The sequence below is a fragment of the Vidua chalybeata genome, chromosome 12, assembly GCF_026979565.1.
Source record: "Vidua chalybeata isolate OUT-0048 chromosome 12, bVidCha1 merged haplotype, whole genome shotgun sequence".
Taxonomy (NCBI): Eukaryota; Metazoa; Chordata; class Aves; order Passeriformes; family Viduidae; genus Vidua; species Vidua chalybeata.
Genome location: NC_071541.1, coordinates 15,842,593 through 15,855,037, shown reverse-complemented (window position 1 = coordinate 15,855,037; position 12,445 = coordinate 15,842,593). Strand labels below are relative to the sequence as shown.

At 40.6% G+C, this 12,445-nt stretch overlaps 1 protein-coding gene across 1 annotated transcript; it reads left to right on the top strand.

Moving 5' to 3' along the window:
* The first annotated feature begins 718 nt into the window (after positions 1-718).
* RFT1 (RFT1 homolog) lies at positions 719-11,464 on the top strand. Its single transcript, XM_053953706.1, has 13 exons — positions 719-781; positions 885-970; positions 1,475-1,591; positions 3,160-3,349; positions 3,895-3,996; positions 4,725-4,859; positions 5,766-5,844; positions 6,104-6,154; positions 6,757-6,887; positions 7,721-7,865; positions 8,193-8,298; positions 9,296-9,545; positions 10,410-11,464. The coding sequence occupies exons 1-13, from the start codon at positions 719-721 to the stop codon at positions 10,572-10,574; spliced, it is 1,620 nt and encodes a 539-aa protein (XP_053809681.1). The 3' UTR covers positions 10,575-11,464.
* The last annotated feature ends 981 nt before the right edge of the window (positions 11,465-12,445 follow it).

Genomic DNA, 12,445 nt, shown 5'->3' with positions numbered 1-12,445 from the left:
TGAGGTGGGTTTTTTTTTGGGTTGGTTTTGTTGTTTGGTTGGGTTTTTTTTTGGTTGTGTGTGTTGGGTATTTGTTTTTATTTTTTTTCTTCACAGAATGAAGATCCTTTCCCCTTCCTGCAGCGAATGTTTTCCCTACATTTTGGTTGTGTTTCTCTGTAGTTCAGGGAAGGCTGGTGGGCTTGCTCTCAGTTTAGAAAAGTATTGGTGGAACTCGGAAGCTTTTTCAGCAATCTTTGGGAAACAGCGCTTGTTGAATGTTACCGCATCTACCGCGCATCTCCTGCCGTGAGCCAGGCTGCAGTTTTGGGCTGGCTTCGGAGGAGCCGGGGCTGTGGCGCTGCCCCTCATTTTTGGCGGGCTGAAGTTCTTGGCCATTCACCCTTTGTCGCGGGCGCCACCCTCCGTGCCGTGTCCCCTCAGTGTCCCGCCCTGTTGCCCGGTGTGCCCTCAGGGCTGGGGCGGCGCCGCCGCGTCCCCTCAGCGCCGGGGCGGGTCGGGCGGTGCCGCCGCGTCCCCTCAGCGCCGGGGCGGGTCGGGCGGTGCCGCCGCGTCCCCTCAGCGCCGGGCCGGGTCGGGCGGTGCCGCCGTGGCCCCTCAGCGCCGGGCCGGTACCGCTGTGTCCCCGGCGGGCCGGGTCGGGCCGGGCGGTACCGCCCCGCTGACGGGATCCGGCGCGACGGCGGCCGCGCCACTTCCTGGCGGCGGGAGCGGGGCGATGGCGGCGCAGGACGTGCTGGGCCAGACCGCCCGGCTGGCCTCGTCCAGCGCCCTGCTGCAGGTGCGGGGCCGCCCCTCCCTCCTTCCTCCTCCTCCTCCTCCTCTTGCTGCTGCTGCTGCTCGGCGGGGCGCCGCAGGTGCTTCCCGTGCGGCTTCTTTCACAGGTGCTGTTCCGGGTGGTCACCTTCGGGCTGAACGCCTTCACGCTCCGCTACCTGTCCCGGGAGCTCATCGGCGTGGTCAATGTCAGGTGAGGGGGCGGCGGCTCGGCGGGCACCCGTGAGGGCTGCGGGGCACAGCTTGTGCTGCTCCGTGCCCGGTACTGCGAGGCTCTGACTAATGCTGGGCAGTCTGCTCTCGGCCGTGTCACAGCGTTTGGTCATTTCACGCCTCCCCAGGTTTTGGCCTGAAACACCTGTAGCACTGGCCTGGTTTTTGTGTTTAAACCATAAGTTTGGGGAGGAAAAACTAGATACAATGTGCTTTTCCTATAGGATATACTGTATCTTCACATTTGGTCTGCAGCATGTATTCTTGCCATTTGAATCATCAAAATCATTACAGGAAATTACTTTTCCTCTGTTTTTAGGAGATGGTGGTAATTTTAGCTCACATAACCATGTTTGCACATACGTAGCAATTTGTCTGCCAGGCAGTTGTGTGTAAAAACTGATGCTACCGCATTAAGGATTTACAATTTATAGAAAAGAAATTGTTTTCTCTCCTTTTTTCCCCCCCTTTTCACTCCCTTCAGGCTGACTCTGCTGTACTCAACAGTTGTCTTCCTCGCCAGGGAGGCGTTTCGCAGAGCTTGTTTGAGTGGGAGTGCCAAGAGAAACTGGACCAAAACAATTAATCTCCTGTGGCTGACGTAAGATACCTTTAAAAGTTTACTTCCTTAGAATTTCTCGTTTTTGTCTGGGAGCTCACAGAATGAGAGGAAGTGTTTATTTACTGAGGTAATTATTTCAGAAGCCTCAGTTATGTTTCTGATCTAGAACTGTTGTAGGAAGCTGCTCAAGTCTGGTCCTTTAGCATTTTTTGTTGGTTTTTGTTGATTTTTTTGTTGGAGCACATGAGGAAGTTCATTGCCAGAAGTGCCATTTTTTCTGTTGCTTGAGTTTCATTTGGGCTGTAGCTTTTGAAGGAAAACCCTGTTGCACCAATATGTAGCCCTTTGATTTTTCTTACTCTTCCTGCTCAGTTTTGTTCTTTTATTACCCAGTGTGTATTTGTGAACCTGCAACATAAATGTTTGGGTAGGAGAGATGCAAAATTAGATAACAAGGAGGACGTAGGGTTGCCTCTTTCAGCTGTGGTGCTGTTTATAGCAGAACAGCTTAAATTCCACAGGACACTGCAACAAGCAGTCATGCATTGCAGTGTGGATAAAGTGGATTTTATGGCTTGTTTCTCCCTCCTGGTTCCTCATTCTCTCTGCTTTCTCCCTCTGTCAGCTCTAGCTGCTGTGTAGCCCTAACTGGGCTGGGCTGGGCAGTAAATTTACCTGCCTGATATGGTTGAAAACTACCCCTGCATGATCAAATAGTATTCTCCCACGGGGGCACCTGACTTTCCCTGGAACTGCCCAGCTGTTAACTGGATCTGGCCCAGGAAGGGGGGGTTATGTGTGGTCATCTGCATCCAGGTATGAAACCGAGGGATTGTTCCTGTCAGGAAGAGGTCTAATAGTAATATTTAACATACATTGTTTCTGTTCTCAGAGCTGTACTGTAGTCAGCTTTCTGCTCTGTGATAGCCTTTCAAGTGAGCATTAAATGACAGAGATGACACTGACTGTGTGCATCTTTTATCTTTTTTTGTTTTAAATTTTTCCTTGTAGAGAAGCATAACTTCAAATGAAGGTTAACCTTGGTGAAGCATCATGAAGAAATATGTGTTAGGAGCTTGATGTCTAGTATCTTAGGGGTCTGATAGTGTCAGGGTCAAAGAGATCTTGCTGCAATGATGTAAAACTTGATGGACTCTGCCAGAAGCTCTGTGTTTCTGAAACAGTGTCAGCAGAACAGGATGTGCAGGCTGATGTGGGATCAAAATTTTTTGGTCCTAAGGCACAAAAGTGCAGATATTTGACATTATGGGTCTGGAGTAGAAAACAGACAACTCAGAAAAATGATTTCTATGTCTTGTAGAGTGCCTTAAGGGTGTTCATTACAAAGGAAAATATTCATTCTTGGTATGGTAAAAACGGGAATTAATTCCTCAGGGCCTTTTTTTGTGTAATCATTGTGGCCATATGTGATAGTGTAATCTAACTTCTGTTTTGTTTGGTGTTTTTTTTTTTTTTTTTTTTTTATTGTTTTGTTTTTTGTGGGGTGTTTTTTGGTTGGTTGTTTTTTTTTTTTTTTGTTTTTTTTTTGTTTTTTTTTGTTTCTGCTGAAGTAACATTTCCATTAATTAGTTTTTATATTTTTTTAGAGTCCCTCTTGGTGTGTTTTGGTCTCTTATCTTGGGCTTAGTCTGGCTACACTTGCTTGAAGTACCCGACCCTTCTGTGGTTCCTCACTATCAGGCTGGTGTAGTGGCATTTGGCCTTTCTGCCATTATTGAACTCCTGGGAGAGCCATTCTGGGTTTTAGCACAAGCTCATTTGTTTGTGAGACTTAAGGTTAGTAAAGTCTGTGGGGTGTGTGCATGTGGGGGGAATCTCTACTGAAAAGAACAGATTACTGACTTAGATCTTTGTATATTCAAGCATATAAAACCCCCTGTGTGTACTGTTCAGTACTGCGTGGCCTGGTTTGTAACATACCCAGGAATCTGTACCCATTAAAGCAAGCAAGTTGGTTTATTTAGACATTATTACCTTCAAGATCCTTAAATCCTGAAACACAGGTTTTGATTGGAGGGAGAGACACACTGCTTCCACAATTCTATGTGAAATATTGAGACTATGATAGTCTCAAGCAAAATTTTATCCCTTATGTCCTGTACAAAGAACTGGGAAAATGCAATGGAGGAACTGTGAAATGCTAGAATAGAAAACTTACAGAGTAATGGCAATCTAAGCTGGCAAGCTCAGCAGAAACTGCCCTGACTTTGAAAATCTTACATTCCTACATCAATTCTGTGCATTAAACATATGTATTTTAAGCTTGTGTACGTGGTTAAGTTGCCAGCAAATAACCCTTCTCTGTTTTGTGTTTCTTAAAGGTAATTGCTGAAAGCCTTTCAGTAGTGTCAAAATGCATTTTGACAGTTACTTTAGTAATCCTTTATCCTCACTGGGGCCTTTACATTTTTTCCTTGGCTCAGGTAAGTTCCCTTTGTTCTCTCTCAGCTGAATTTTAATTTTCCTTTGACATTTAGCCTGCTGAAGAACTTTGGGGAGCTGAGAGAAGAAGCTCCTGGGAGGTTTAAGATTTAGAATTTATATTTGGTATTTTCCTAATACTCATTATTGACTTGGTGCTTTGACATTGAGCTAAAGGGAGGTAGAAGGAAACACCTTCCATCTGTGAAGGTACATCTTGCAAATAAGGTTATGTTATTCTAGTCACACAGAACCTTATCAGCCTAATCAAGTGCTAATCAAGTGCAATTAATTCAGGTTAAAACTTTTTCTTGATGACAATGAAGGAGGGATAATTTTTCTCCTTCAAGTTTTTGCCCTGGCTGTTGTAGATCGCTTATAACTGATGGAAATTGGAAATGTTCTATGAGGTGAGAGATGTAGGCAGTAGCTACTCTGTCAGCTTGATTTTTGATTGAGTAATTGCTTTATAATTGGACCTTTAATGTTCTATAAATGCTGAATAAAGCAGGAAAATGAGCAAAGGCCTATGATAACCTACAGGTTAAAAAAAGATAAAAAGATCAACAGCATTCTTAAGAACTGTTAAATCCTTACCTAGTTTAATATTTGGTAGGCATAAGAACTACTTACATTTTCTTTTCACTGTATTTTTACCTAGTATATAATTCTGCATTTCTAAGTTAAATTTGTTTCACTGTTTTTCTTTTCTCCTTCCTGATTTTCCTAGCTTTTATATGTCAGTGTTCTGGTATTGTGCTATGTAATTCATTTTGTGATGTTTTTGGGATCTCCTGAAGCCACAAAGAAATCATTTCCAGTTGCTAGAGTGAAAGCTCTGTTACCTAGCTTCGTGGAAGATGAGGTAAGTTGTGCAATTTATTTCTTGATTTTCTTCTTAAAATCTCACGTGAAGGCACTTTGAATGTTGCTTTTAGACTGGGGAGTTAATTGAGTGGTTTTGGGGTTATTTTTGCACGCTAGAAGATAAGATTGATTAAGTTAAAAATATTGTATAGAAATTGTGTTTGAAGTTTATATTAGTAAAATTTTTGTCAGAAAAACTTCATGAAACTTGAATTTGTGATTCAGGTTTTACTGTTGCTGACTTGGTGTGTGCGAAATATTAGTAGACATTAACTGGAGATAGACCATCTGCACTGTGCAGGGCAATGACCAGCTATCACTGCATCTGAGACAGAAAACAAACCAGAACCATGTAACAGTGGATTTTTGGTACTTTGATCTCTGCACAAAATAACCATAATGTTCCACAGCATCCTAGAGATACACAAATATCTCTCAAAAATGAAGCAAAGAAAGAAAAGACTCATTGAGTAAGACCACATTCTGGATAAGATTTACAGATTGAAAATCTAAAGGTGGTTCTTGGTTGCAAGTCTTAAAAGGACAGTTTGAAGAGCAGTGAACAATTCATGTCTCCAGTGAGGGTGGAAGTTATATTGGCACCTTAAACACTCTGAGTGTTTTTTTCCCTAACTCTAATCTTGATCAGTATTTTCTGTAGAATGCTCTTATGGGTACTTCCAGCAGCAGCACTCTTCAACAAGGGAACCAGTTTTTGCCAGATCAGTGATGTTGGTGCTTGAATTCAGCAATACTTTACATCAGTGGTTAATAACTGTGGCATTGTGGGTTTCCTCACCACTGCAGTTAGAGCTACCCTGCAGTGTTGCACTGCCTTGCTGTTTTCTATTTCTATTCTGTAATGTCAATCACATTTGTTACATTTCAGTATTTTTTTTTGCAGACCTTTGTTAACTGGAAGGAAGCACGCTTGACATGGAGTTTCTTCAAACAATCCTTCTTGAAACAGATTTTGACAGAGGGTGAGGCTTGACATAGAAGTGTGAGGGAAGAGGGCTCATGAAAGCTATTTACAAAATTGACTTAAAGCTTCAGAAAGCTTGGGTGGTGGGAGCTGAGGTGCATGATTGCCAACCTGAATGGAGTTTTTGAAGGTTTTCAGAACTAGGTGCTGTGCTATTTGACTTTCTCTTGAATACTTCATATTGGAAGTGCCCGAATAAGTATTGGGTAAGATTTAGGGGCTTGTTCTGAAGTTCTTTATTTTGGACTTACTTACAGGTGAACGATATGTGATGACTTTTTTGAACGTGTTAAATTTTGGAGATCAGGGTAAGTGTGATGGTATTGTGGAATGGTGACAGAGTTTTCTTAGTCACTGCTCTTCATGTGGTTCTGAAAATGACTTAGTGTTTGAAGATAGCTTGAAAGTCTGAGAATGTTTCAAAGCCTTTGAGCTGCATTTCAGGGAATGATTAATATAAACTTTAAGATTATAGAATAGCCTGGGTTGGAAATGACCTTCAAGGTTATCTAGTTCCAGCCCCCTGCCATGGACGATCACTAGATTTATATCTGTCTCTTCTCCTGTATCAGTAAATCCTTACATTCCTGTTCATATTCAGTGAACTTTATCAGGATCCTCTAAATTCCTCTGCAGCAACAGTTCAAAGTGTGGTTTGGTGCTGTTCTAGATTCACTTCTGTTTAGTTGGTGCTTTTGTCTTACCTTTGCCATGGGCAAACCTCGCAATTTTAAGGTGTAGTTGCTTGACTGTCAGAATTTTTAGAGAATACTGCTTCAATGTTGCACTAAATACCACTTGTTTTCTCTTTTTTTTTTTTGGAGATGTTAAATTAGATTTCATGTTGTTATTAAAGATTTGGAATTAAAATATGTCTAAAACTCTGAGATTGCTTTTTTTTTTTTTTAAGGTGTATATGATGTTGTGAATAACCTTGGTTCACTGGTGGCCAGGTTTATCTTCTTGCCTATTGAGGAGAGCTTTTATGTATTTTTTGCTAAAGTGTTGGAAAGAGGGAAGACTGTAAAGGATCAGAAGCAGGTATGTTTGTTTGGATTAATTACATGTCAAATGCTTGATTTTTGTTACAGATAAGTTGCATCACAGAAGTGCGTTGGACAGAAATGTGTGTTTAGATTTGCTTATTGAGGCTGTTAAAATTGAAGTGGAGAATAAAAATGTTGAGTGAGACTGGACCAAAAAGAGGATAGGTAAAATAATGAAATGGAAATGAAAATATGTAGTGATGTAGTGCTGCCTTGCATCAATAAAGTTAACTTTAGCTGCTCCAAGTAGTGTGATGGAAAGCCTACTCTACTGTGTATTTCCAGATATAGCAAGCCATTATTTAAACCATGAAATTTAGTAAATAAATGCTATCTGGAAGTACTTTATTTATTTAAATGTAGCTGTTAAGTAATGTGTCTGAAGAGTGCACTTTGGGAAGAAAAGAATTGGATTTTTCTTGTGTTTGAGTTATATGAGGAGGATTAATGAAGAAGAGCTTTGTTCCATAGAGTCATATTCTTGATCACTCATGAGGGTCAGCCTGTAGCAGTCCTGCTAATTGCACATCAGCACACAATTAAATCCTGTGCTACTGGTCTGTGGTGGGCTAAGGGAGGTGTCTCTGTGTGTATATTTGGTATAAAACCTACCTGGTGTGTAGAACTGAAAAAATGGTGGAATAATAAATCTGTAAAAAGTGTTACCAAGTTAAGAGCATGTGTGTGGATAATTCTATAACAAAGGATAAGTTTCACACCTTTTTACACCATGCAAACCGATTTGTTTCTCTGAAGGAGCATTTCTGCATGAGAGTGGCTATTATTGCATTGATTTTGGTTCATGTGATTTACTGTGGTTTTTTTCAGGATGATGTTGCTATGGCTGCAAATGTATTGGAATTGCTGCTGAAACTTGTGCTCCTGATTGGCCTCACCATTACTGTTTTTGGCTATGCCTATTCTCAGCTGGCTCTGGATATTTATGGAGGCTCAATGCTCAGTTCTGGAACAGGTAAAGATTTATAGACCTGGCAAAAAAACCACCATGCTTTAAGAAAAAACCCCTACAGCTATTATGAATCTTTTATAAATCAGCAGTTGAGGTTTTTTTCCTGTGAAACTGCTATTGGAATCTGTGATTTAGCTCATCAGAATCCTTTGTCTTGCTTATTTGTGTTCTTGTCGAGATATCTAGACAGGAAACTTGTTCAAATGAACTTAAGCTTCCATTATTAGCATTAACATTACAAATTCTATCTCTTAGTATCAGTGCCTGTAAAAACAAAGTGGTCTGATAAAAGATATCATTAATTATTTCTCTTTCTAATGTGTTTTTTAGGTCCAGATCTCCTCCGGTGTTACTCATTGTATGTCCTATTTCTTGCTGTCAATGGAGTAACAGAATGTTTTACATCTGCCTTAATGTGCAAAGAAGAAGTGGACAGGTAGGAAACAGCGTCTACAGAATGTTCCTGTGAATTTATTTGTGCTGACCTTAAAAAGGAATTGGTGCTTTTGCACAAAATAATATCCTGCCCCACAGAAAAGCAACTCCTTGCTAGGCTGTGTGCATTTAGATTCAGATATAGAAGCTTTAGCAAAAGTGGAAAAGTTTGGGTAACAAAGGTCAGAAACTAAGAAATAAAGATTGTTAATTTAGCTTTAGGCACATCACTAACTGGTAAAGTAATTTAAATGTGTGTTTTCTGCACAGATGAGCTTGAAGTTACACTTTTTAAGACTAGCACTTGACTCACTGAAAGTTTACAACTATTAACATTTTTCATGTACAGGTACTGGACATCCACTTAGGAATGGCCCAAGCTGTGGGTGTGAATCCAGTGGTTTACTGCTTTGTAGGAGGTTGGACTAGGTGACCTCCTGAGAGCCCTTCCAGCCTGGATTATTTCCTGGTTCTGTGTTTAGGCTGTCCCTGATGTAGCCCTTTCAAGTTAATTTCAGTGAGATCTATTTTCCACAATCAGTGGGAGCTTTTTTGACTTGGCAAGGGCTGCTTTCACCACCCCTTTAAAATGTGCACTAATTTTCCAAGTCACTGTTTATAACAGAAATGAAATAAAGTGCCAATTTGTTCTTGAGCATTCATTTTCTTTAATATATTCCTAACATAAAATAGCAAAAAATGCACAAGTTTTTACATTACTAATAATTGTTATTAAATTTGATTTTCTGCAATGAGTGCACAACTGATTAGTGTAATAGAATTTCATTCACATAATGTAGTTCTTGGTTTAATTTGGTTGATGTATTTTCTAGTCTTTCAAATTATTTTTTTTATCCTCTCATTTCTCAAATTTATTTTCACTAGAAGATGGTAAGAGAAGTTCTGTTACTGATGTTAGAAAATAAAAGATATTAGTAAATGAATGCTGGAATTGCATGCGTTGTTAAATTATTTCTTCTTTTTGTTTTTTCCCCTAGGTACAATTTTGTTATGCTGGCCTTGTCTTTCATATTTCTGTGCATCTCTTATTTCCTGACCCAGTGGTATGGCAGTGTGGGCTTTATCCTTGCCAACTGCTTCAACATGGGCATCAGAATAGCTCACAGCACGCACTACATCCATCACTACTTCAGAGAAAGCACCCACAGACCCCTCACAGGCCTGCTGCCCTCACCAGCTCTGCTGCTGCTTTACATCCTCAGTGCTGTGGTCACTGCTTTCTCAGAGGTGAGCTCCTTCCTCTCTGCTCTCACTGACCATGATGCTGTCAGGTGACTTTTGTGTCCACAAAAAGGGGAATGCCATTAGGAAAACAGGCTTTTGAGGGTAGGCTGGGAGATTTGCATTACAGAAAGGCAGGATATATTGTTAAGAGACTCATTGTATCAATGTTCTCTGCCACCTGTACAAGGTGGATCTGACAAGTAAAATAAAATTTAACACATTTCTGCTGCATGTAGTTAATCCATGTTCTTCGTTATTAATAATGGAAATTTTGCAGTGGCACCAAGAAACTGGCATTAAAAATTCTGTAATAAAAACAAGTAATAACCAGAACTAGAAGAAAACCAGAAATTGCTAAGAGCACATTTAATACATTTATTCAGTACAAGATGGTAATTGTGCAGGCTCATTATTAAGGGGATTGGAGCTTTTCAATATACAAAAATTTGACAGCTTGAAAATCCATTATGCCCGAGAAAGGAGAATTTTATATTTTGGAGTGGGAGATTTCCAGTTTTGTTAGAAAATAGCCTGATATGTTGCTGTACGGTAGCAGACTTGCCTGATAACGCCAGCAGAGTTTTGTTTCATCTCAGTTAACATATTTCTGCATGCTAGATAACAGCAGCTTCCTCATTTACCTTCAGCTATCTACTGAATGGTTATTTTTTGCTGAACTTAAGTAAGCGAATGTTGTGACTCCTGAAGATGGTTTATTGTAGGGTCAGTGCATGTGCACAACCGCACTTGGCTTGATAGTGATGTTGATGTGTTGGACAGAGGTGTTGGACCTTATTTCTTGCTGAGACAGGAAATGCACTTTGTGCTGACTGGTTTTCCTGCAATGCCTTGTTTTCTTTGTTGTAGGTGTTGTTCTGCTGTGACAAGGGCTGGATGGCCAGGCTGATCCACATCAGCACGGGTGCCCTGTGCCTTGCAGCAACCCTGGTTACGATGTTCTGCACAGAGACCAAGCTCATCCACTTTGTCAGGAGCCAGTTCCTCTCCCGTTATCTGAAGAAAGGAACATGACCTGCTCCTGTGCAGAACAAACAGTTCTTGTATGTGCTTGCAGGAAAGGGCTGTGTTTTTTTCCATGAGATCTATGTGGAAGAAAGGTTTCCACTTGTGTTTGAAAGCATTGATAAGGGAGTGGCAATGTTGACAACTGCCACATGAATATTATTTTGTCTTCTGAACTGGTCAGTACAGCAGAAGAGAGGTGAATAATTTTCTCTTTATGAATCGTTCTTGTCTAAGCTTTTCTTCAAACAGCCTCTGAAGATCTAAGCTGCACCCCCTGACATAACCTGGTTGACAGACTGCATGTAGAGAGCTCCCCTTCCTGCCACTGGGCAGTGTAGGAAGGTGTGATGTGGTTTAGAAGGCTCTTATTTGGCATGGGTGCTGCTTAACTGGGGAGAAGATGGTCAGGGGAGAAAACCCCAAAACCAACCACAACAATGAATGCCATAAAAATACCCAGAAGCTGAGGAGAACCCTAGAGCAAGGACCAACCCCAGTGTGAGTGTTGTGGAGCAGAACACAGTGTGGTGCAGAGGGATTGAGCTGTTGCTGTTTGAAGTGCAAAGTGGGGAACAGAAGATCCTGACGTTTACAAGTAAATTAATGCAAGACACAGCGTGTGTCCCTGCTGGCTCTGTGAGATTATTTCATTCAGCAGATCCTTCCTGTCTGAGGGCATTGATTAACTTGTCAGAAATACTCTGAAGCCTTGGCTGGAAGAGGTTTTGGGCATTGTCTGCAGAAGGTGTTGAGTACAATCACTGATGGTGCAGTTCATAAGGTTACTCATAAAACTTCTTGCTTTCATTCCATTGTTTTTTGGGGTTGTCTGAGATTTTAAATGCCAGCATGAACTAACTTATCTCAATAAAAATTATTTTGTCCTTGCAACTGAATATTAAATATATTTAATTAGATTTTTTACAAGGAATTATGCATATTGAAGATGTCTTCATTGGATAGTAAATACTTCCTTTTATTCCAATGTTTTCCTCTTACCTTTTTTCTTTACTTGTTCAATGTCAACCTCTGGATTGATTTGGTTTTTTTTTTTTTTTTTTTTTTTTTTTTGTTTTGTTTTGTTTTTTGGGTTTTGTTTTGGTTTTTTTTTGTTTTGTTTTCTTTTTTTTGTTGGTTTTTTTTTTTGAATTGATGAAAATTTGGATGTTCAGAAGTTCTAAAATTCTGTGTAAGGCTGCTGGTTTAGGTGTACTAATGGTGTATTATATTACTGATCTAAGATCTGAACTGGGCAGTTTCAGAATGTACAAGTGGTAGGTTTATAATCATCAATGTTCCCCTTTGCAGTTTTTGGATGGACCATAAAATGTCAAGGTATGAAAAATCTGTGCTCAGATGTGTGCAGTTGAAAGCTTTTAGTTTAATTATGGAGCAACTCTGCAGATCCTCAGACTGCTTAAAAAAACCTCACTGCAATGGCATTGTGGAGTTCATTCTGGTGACCTCAGTGCCCAGGCTGAAATGCTTTCTAGTGTCAGGGCCTTCAGCTTGTAGTTATTTTCTAAACTCTGGTAGTTCCCACGTGGAAACCATTACCAAAGATACTTTATATGAGAATTTGGTGATTGAAAAATTACCATAGAGAAACCAAAATGTGACAGTGAAGGGAAGGGAGTGGCCTTGCATAGCCAAGGGCAGTTGTGTCCATTGCCAGGCTGGAAGGAGTAGATAGTGTCTTGCTGATTCTTCTTATGCTGTTTTGAAATCTGTCAAAATCAAACAAACTCTACGTTTTCCTGTCCTCTTAATTGAATTCAGTAGTTCACTGCCTTTTAAATTTCTCTCTTCTGAATGGTCCTACAGCTTTTTTTCTCTTTTCTGTCAGGTGTGGAGTTAGTTATGAAGTAAAGCTTCAA

Bases quoted from the DNA above. Each gene is read 5' to 3' on its own strand.
- RFT1 (XM_053953706.1), top strand. From the start codon at position 719: ATGGCGGCGCAGGACGTGCTGGGCCAGACCGCCCGGCTGGCCTCGTCC. The intron at 1,592-3,159 runs GTAAGATACCTT...ATATTTTTTTAG, and splicing joins ATTAATCTCCTGTGGCTGAC to AGTCCCTCTTGGTGTGTTTT. The intron at 8,299-9,295 runs GTAGGAAACAGC...TTTTTCCCCTAG, and splicing joins TGCAAAGAAGAAGTGGACAG to GTACAATTTTGTTATGCTGG.